General features: G+C 36.7%; 1 protein-coding gene across 1 annotated transcript; it reads left to right on the top strand.

The window, feature by feature from the left end:
- Positions 1-2,445: 2,445 nt before the first annotated feature.
- Positions 2,446-6,776, top strand: LOC121735209 (serine/threonine-protein kinase VRK1). Its single transcript, XM_042125941.1, has 6 exons — positions 2,446-2,779; positions 3,105-3,174; positions 3,456-3,652; positions 4,182-4,398; positions 4,543-4,716; positions 4,950-6,776. Exons 1-6 carry the CDS (start codon positions 2,558-2,560, stop codon positions 5,675-5,677), a joined length of 1,608 nt encoding a protein of 535 aa, XP_041981875.1. The 5' UTR covers positions 2,446-2,557; the 3' UTR covers positions 5,678-6,776.
- Positions 6,777-7,966: the final 1,190 nt, after the last annotated feature.

Below are 7,966 nucleotides of genomic sequence, written 5' to 3'. Positions count from 1 at the left end.
CAAGGACGTATTTTATGTCATAGTTGATGGGGTGTATATATTGATCAATGATCAGCATCTTTGGATCTGCAGTCGTCTCTGGTGTGAAAGAGACAGCTACATACAGTTCTCAGTTCAGTCTGTTGTGACATGAAATTCCTTCTATCTGCTTCTAAAGTCTCCTCTACATATCGGCGGACGCGTCGGCAGATTGCATCTGCGGATGAGTCCGCCGATGTGTAGACGGTTTTTGCTTGTCCGTAGTAGGTATTTGATGTCGGCCGATGCATCTGCCACACATCCGTTTGGTGTCGGTTTTTCGACACGGATCAAAGGGATCGAGCGCGAATGCAAGGCGCCTGTCTACATGTCTGCCGATGTATCAGTATTCGACGGAAATTTAGTGGGAGTGGACGTGTGTGTTTGTCGTCGAAATGGCTAACATGACCAATGAGGAAACATTTCAGTTCGCCGTAATCAAAATTAAATAAATATGTAAAAATGGATTTTCAAATTCCAAATTATCTTTAAATATATAAAAATGGATTTCCAAATGTGTTAATCGCGCTAAAATTCGAAAACGGCTGAACGGATTGGGCTGATTTTAGTCTTAAAATATTCGTAGAAGTCCAAGGAAGGTTTTAAAGTGACACGAAGTTCACTGGGACAGCTAGTTATATAAGTTAATATATAGTAGGTATATATGTTAATATTTCGAATATATTTTCAATTACTTTGTTCTGTTTTTGTGTATAGACAGCATCCACTACCTTCTTTTGCTCCATTTTTTTTATTACTCTACTTCGGTGCACTCTTAGGTAATAATTATAGTTGCTACTTAAGTATATAGAAGCAGCCGCTACTGTCTCTATATCCATTTTTTGCGGCACGAGTTACGTCTTTCACGATTCAGCACAGACTGATTAACTCACAGATGTGTGGACGGATCGCAATTTATCCGCAGATATGGTTTATAATAATAATAATATCTATGGACGCTTCACACCACGTCAGTCTGGCCCCGTGCTAAGTACCTAAAGGACTTGTGAGTTCTGTTACAGGTACCAGACAACGGAAACATATTTAATACTATTATACTATACATATATTTAAGATTTGTATTATATCATACACATATTTAATACACATCCAGACCCGGGAACATTGAAAATTTTGTTCCGTCGGCGGGATTCGAACCCGCGACCCCCGGCTTGAGTACCGACGCGCTCACCACTGAGCCACAGAGGTCGTCAAATCCATTGTTGTTGCGGATGCATCTCTCGACGCATCCGCCGATATGTAGAGGAGGCATAATACACTCACTATTTAATATTTTATGTACCTACTTTACCATATTTTACTGACTAGACTCACGACAAAACAAAACGCGACGAGGCGATGCATTTTTGAGATTTATAATAAGTAGATAATATTTTGTTGACTTTTATTCTAGAGTTTAAGTACAATAAAAACAGTTTGTAAAAACGCACATTCAATAAAAATGCATTTAATGTAAATAATAAATCATAACTCTTTTTTATAAGTATTTAAGAAATACTATACCTACTTATTTTACTTTATTAAATTGCATAATTTATTCCTTAATTTTAAGGCTAGTGAAGTGTAATATCTACTTAATTTATTTAAGATTATGTTATTTATTTATTAATCATACCTAGTATTAAAATAAAACTGTTTGTTAAAAACCTTCGTTTGTTTTCCCCTTTCGAGTTTGGTAAACTGTTACCATCTAACGGCCGTTCCCAATATTTGATCTATCTCTGGTTTTGCCCTACTAGAGATAGGAATAGCTCACATTAGGCATTAGAGACATATATTTTATGTGAGCTATTCTCTCACTATAGGAAGTCTCGAAACTTCTAATTTCTATAGAATGATCTCACATTTTAACGAAAGACGCCACGCCACGCCACGCCAAACAATAGACATAACTCTGTCTACTCTGGTCTCTGGCTTAAGGCGAGAACGCACTAAGCGTACTACGCTGCAGTAGTACGACACGACACTTCTGACTGTCTTCACGTTCCATAGAACTTCCATTGGGTCGATTTATATGCGTCCAAACGCGATTGAGCGGCCCGCTATAACACCACAACAATATTTGGCCGCGACCTGTCGCGTCGCGTCGCGTCGCTCCACTGCAGCGTAGTGTCGCTTTAATCCGGTCTCGTCTTTATAGTTATTTTTTTCCTCTGATAACATTTATTCAGGGCCGATTTTAGCACTACCAAGTACGAGCGCCCTGGGCGAGATTTCTTCGGCGCCCAGGGTGCTTTTGCCTTCAGCGCCCCTTTTTATCCAGTGCCAAATTATTTCGTAAAAAGAAACAATACGACAGTGACATTGACAATATTGTCAGTTGAGTGTTGACAATCAACGATTTTGGCAATTGGCGTCGAAGTAATGGCGGCTAAACAACTTTAAAATAAATTGAAAAATCTAAAATACATTGCTGTTTTTTAAAAACATATTTTTTTCTAATATTCACAGTTTAAAATAGTTAACTTAACCATCATCCGGTAGTTAAATTTAGTGAAACATAAATAACATAACGAAGATGAGTGCTAAAGCGAAAAAAGCCGCGCCGAAGAAGAAACCAAAAGGGTATAAAATGCCAGTTCCTATTCCTGCTGGAGAAGTTATAAATGATACAATAGGCAAGAGGAAGTGGAGAATAGGCCCATCGATAGGTGTCGGTGGTTTCGGTGAAATATACTCGGCATGTGACCACGAGAGTTCACCGAAAAAAACGTCCAACTATCCGTTTGTCATAAAGATTGTAAGTATATTTCTGTAGAATCCGGGAATTTATTTGAAATGTAGCCTTGCTAGGAACATACTTAATACTATGACGTCCTTAGTTCAACATTCTATAAATCCAAACTGTAATGAAACAGCCTACAATCTCAGAGGAAAAAAGTACATTACTTAATTTCTCTTTGCCTCTAGCTTATCTACTATCAAGGTTTTCCTGTGCAGTATGTGTTAATTATTTACATATAACCTCAGTTGTTTGAAATCAGCTAGTATTTTTGAATGTAACATCCACCATCTACTATGTTTAGTCATAATATGAAGAGAGTTGATGTATTATTTCTTTTCAGGAGCCACATGAAAATGGTCCATTGTTTGTTGAGAAACATTTTTATATCAGAAATGCAAATAAAGAAGAAAGTAAGTTTTTAATCCATATACTCTTTTTTTCCAACTAGGAGTTGTCAGTGCCTTTATGCACACGAAAGATAATCCTATATCAACTGTACATATTTTACTTAACCCATCATCGTGGAATAATGAGACACAATAGCTTATCTATTGTTATCGCGACCAGTCAGTTCCCGAACCAGTGGTAGGCACCATAAAGGACATTCTGAAAACATTTGTTTTAAATTTATTCAAAAATAAAACAATTTTGATTTTGAAATGTTTTTTAAGTTTTTTTTATGAATTTTCAGTTGCCAAGTTTATGAAAGCTAAAAAACTGACTACGTTTGGAATGCCACTCTACTATGGGAGTGGAGCACATGACTTTAAAGGGGAAAAGTACAGATTCTTGGTATTGGAGAGGTATGGCAAAGATCTGTGGACTATTTTTAAGGACAGCGGACGCTCCTTTCCACCTACAACTGTCTTCCAAATTGGTGTACAGATGGTAATGACTTTTTAATATATTTAATCAGGCAAACATTTAAGATAACTGATAATATTGTCTGTTTTTATTTTAAACGAGCTTTTGCCCGCGGCTTCGCTCGCGTTAGCAAGTATTATTATATACAAACATTCATCCCCTATTTTGACCCCTTGGGGGTAGAATTGATCAAAATCCTTTCTTAGCGGATGCCTACGTCATAACATCTACCTACATGCCAAATTTGAGCCCGATCCGTCCAGTGGTTTTGGCTGTGCGTTGATAGATCACCATGTCAGTCAGTTACTTTGAGTTTTATATATATACTTAGATAAAATAAAAACTTAATTTTTGGTTGTGTACTACTTGGCATTCTAGTTCCCTGAAGATGCTTCCAAGCTGGTTGTGCTAAAAAGTCATAATATTATATAAAATCTATCTTTTAATGTTAATATCAATGACTTTATTGTGTATATTTTTCTAATATCATTATATTTGTTTACTTTTATGATTTTATTTCTGTATACTTCTAATATAATTATTAACTTTTCAGCTAGATGTGTTGGAGTACATTCATAGTAAGGGTTATGTGCATGCTGATCTTAAAGGAGCAAATATCCTATTGGGCCTCAAAAAAGAGACAAAAGACCAAGCTTACTTAGTGGACTTTGGTTTAGCGACCAGAGTCAACGATAAAGAGTTCAAACCCGACCCCAAATGTGCTCATAATGGCACCATCGAGTATACAAGCAGAGATGCACATAATGGCGGTAAGAATACTTACTAATATTATATAATACAAAAGTGTGTATGTCTATTCACTCCTTAACCTTAAACAATTTAGATGGAATTTGGTATGGTAATATTTTAAAAGACGAAGAAACAAAAAGCATAAACATTTTTTTGTATTTCAGTGCCAACAATGAGAGGTGATCTAGAGATCTTGGGCTACAATATGCTGCAGTGGTTAATAGGAGAGTTACCATGGGAGAAGTCACTCAAAACACCAAAAACTGTACAAAGTATGAAGGAGGCTTTCATGAAGAATGTGCGGAGTGAGATCAAACAGAAATATTCTAGTGTACCTGGTAAGAGAAATGTTACTATGTGCCTAGACGCGGCTAGTCATTTGCAATGAATCGTTTTGATGCATCACAAATAAACTGGTTTTTCAAAAATTGATTTTGTAAGAAATTCTAATTAGAAACCATTACAATAAAGTTTATCAATAATATGCAGTATTTATCACATACTATGAGGCTGCTATAATACCAAATAGTAAATATTAACTTATTAATAACTCAATGTTATCTCTTTTCAGAATCCTTAATAAAGTTCTTTGAATACATAAACTCACTGCAACCAAAGGATGCGGTTGACCATCAGAATTGTCGACAGTTATTTGAAAGCTACCTCAAATCCCAAGGAGTTAAAAATAACAAGCTAGATTTCTCACCAAAGAAGAAACTTAGTAAAGGGGACACAGCTACTGAAGATTCTGCGGATGAGACTGATGAAGCGGAAAAAAAGGTCCCAAGAAAGAGAGCAGTTAATGGTGTTAAAACAAAGCGGACTCGTAAAGCTGTGGTGTATGATAACTGTGAGAATGAGGAGCCGAGTGATAATGAAGTCAAAGATACCAAAAAGAGAAAATCATTAGAACCATCCGTAGTCGTAAAAGTTAAGAGAACCAAAATGGCGCCCAAAGCGACCCCGCCGGCTAAGAAGAACCACACGAATATTGCAACACAGACCTCAGTGGAGAAAAAGAGAAGCCCCAGACAGGTTTCTTTTGATAGTCCCATCTGTGAAATTATCGGAGAGAAGAAGACAGAGAAAAACAAAAGTAACGGCTCAATAAACTCCAGCAAAGATATCTTTGAGGACTCCATTTCTCCAGAGAAGAAAACGAAACCGAGAAGAAAGTTGCTGTCTGAACAGGAGGTGACTGTAAAGAGGGTTACAAAGAAGAAGCTCACGACTGTCAAAAAAGGCAAGTCATGGAAAGATACGCCAGCGATCGCAAATGGACGGTCGCCACCCAAATAATAATCGGTTAGAACAATGAGGCCAAATTAACCCATCGATCATGGAATAACGAGACACAATAGCTTATCTATTGTTATCGCGGCCGGATGCGGCCGCTTAGGGCTTCATGAATTTCTGGGCAGGTTTCATAATATTAATCATCACAAGCGTAATTGTATTTCTATACGACACACTGGCGCTTTTTTATATATTAGGTATGTTTATTATGGGTTGTGGATAGCCCCTCATATTATGATACATTTAAATATCTGTAGCTGAAACAGCTAACTTGCTATATATTGTTTAAAAATGTTTGCATTTTAATCATGCTGAGCATGCTAATAATGTGTCATTTATAATATTCCATATTGCCTATCTGTTTAAATCTCATTTCATTTTAAAGGTAGAGAAAAATACATGTTCAAACAAATTGTAATTTTGTCGTTGCATTTTATTTAACACAAAGAAGTGTCATTTAAATTGGTGGCATTATATTGCTACGTATTTATCTTTAGGTAAGATTGCTGGGTGTTATCAGTTATGTAGGTAGTTGCAAAAACCTAACTTGTTAGTATTAATTTTTGTACCTTTGAAGTTTTGTACATTTTAAATAGTTATGAATCAAATGTCAGACTGGTAGAATGTTTGACTGTTAGCGAATATACTGTACCAACCCAAATTAGCTACCATGTAATATTTGATAAAAAAAATGTAAGTATTACGAGGAATTTGTTCAATTTTTGGCCCCTATTTGAGGTTTGTTGGATGGTTTGTTGTATTTTGTGGGTGAACATTTTCGGTACGATTAATCGGATCTAAGTAAAAGCGAAGCCACATTGCGGCGTCGTAACGTCGACCCAACGACGCTACGACGCCGCAACGAACGTTGCCGCGTTGGTATTGGAGTTATGAATCAGCAATGATTATTGATTAGCAAATGTAAACATAAATAATCTGCCTCAATGTTCATTATTTTCAAAACTACTTACGTGACTTATTAACTGTTATATTAATTGTTGCCATCGTTATTTTAACAGAATCTGTTGGTTGTGGCATATCGTTATGTACGACTTGAGTGAGTGTTTATATTTTAGAAAATAAAAGAAAATTCTTAAAATTATATTTGTGTCATATTTTACGCTACAGCCTACAAGTGAATGTAACCAACATCCCACACCTATATTTAAAGTTGTACACTAATATTACATAGTTTGATAAGGTTTGTGGTTGGGTGAATTTTAAAATTTAAGTAGGTATTCCTTTTGATTTTTATACAAAGTAAAAGTAAGTACATATATTCAAAAATAATTATAATTTATCCCAAGAAACAGGTGCATGAGTAAGAACAAAATAAAAGAGTATCTCAAATCCAAAGCTTTTATTATATTTACAATATAATAATATGAAAGTAAACAAAAATTGTAACGTACCAAAAATTAGTTTTAGATATTTTATAAACATAACATCGGGGCCACGTCCAAACGAATCAGGTGCCCCTAGGGCCTGGCCGTCGACGCCTCATACAAAAGCTAATTACACTAACTATATGTACGTGATATCTAGGTGTGATATGGGCAGGCACGCCCCGGCAGTACTAACATTGTCTAAAACACAAAACAGTAGCACCATTTGTAAAAAAATATAATCTTTTCCGTACCAAACGTAACAGAACTCGTTTTGGCGGACGTCGCATGATCGAGGACGTAAAAACATTATTTTTAGCGTTACTGGGTTGGAAAAATACTGTTTCCTACGCCATTCGGTGCGTCGAGTGATCGTGGTCAATCGCGATCTCGAGTCGTGATCACTCTTACGAGACGTCAATCAATCAATCGCAACCACTCGGCCACGATTTATGATCAATCGCAATAACAAACCGTGGTCACTCCGCCCACGAGTCGTGGTCAGTCCGCCAAAACATCGAACCTGCGACCGGCGCGGCCGCTGCCGTGACTGCCGCCCGCACTCAGCGACAACCTTACACTTAACATTAAAAAAAACACTATTTACGTCGTTACAGGAACATTTTTATGCAAAACCTATTTAACTTGCAATGGGACTAGTATAGAATAAAAAAACTCCGTCCGCGACCATAGACAATGTGTTTTATTTTATCACTGGCAGAAAATAGTATAATTTTAATGTTCAATTTTATTGCTTTTTCGTTACAGGCAACACCGCTTGTCTATGGTCGGGGCTTTCCCTGTCGGAGTTGGCGCTATAAGGCCGCGTTCACACGACTGTAGCGGACTCCAATCTTTACACTATTGTGACACACGCCGGCTTTGTGCTTTGAATTTCCAATAAATA

This window comes from Aricia agestis, chromosome 17, assembly GCF_905147365.1.
Source record: "Aricia agestis chromosome 17, ilAriAges1.1, whole genome shotgun sequence".
Classification (NCBI taxonomy): domain Eukaryota; kingdom Metazoa; phylum Arthropoda; class Insecta; order Lepidoptera; family Lycaenidae; genus Aricia; species Aricia agestis.
Note: the sequence above shows the minus strand (reverse complement) of the source record. Positions and strands in the feature narration are given on the sequence as shown.

Bases quoted from the DNA above. Each gene is read 5' to 3' on its own strand.
- LOC121735209 (XM_042125941.1), top strand. From the start codon at position 2,558: ATGAGTGCTAAAGCGAAAAAAGCCGCGCCGAAGAAGAAACCAAAAGGG. The intron at 3,653-4,181 runs GTAATGACTTTT...TTAACTTTTCAG, and splicing joins TCCAAATTGGTGTACAGATG to CTAGATGTGTTGGAGTACAT. The intron at 4,399-4,542 runs GTAAGAATACTT...TTTGTATTTCAG, and splicing joins CAGAGATGCACATAATGGCG to TGCCAACAATGAGAGGTGAT.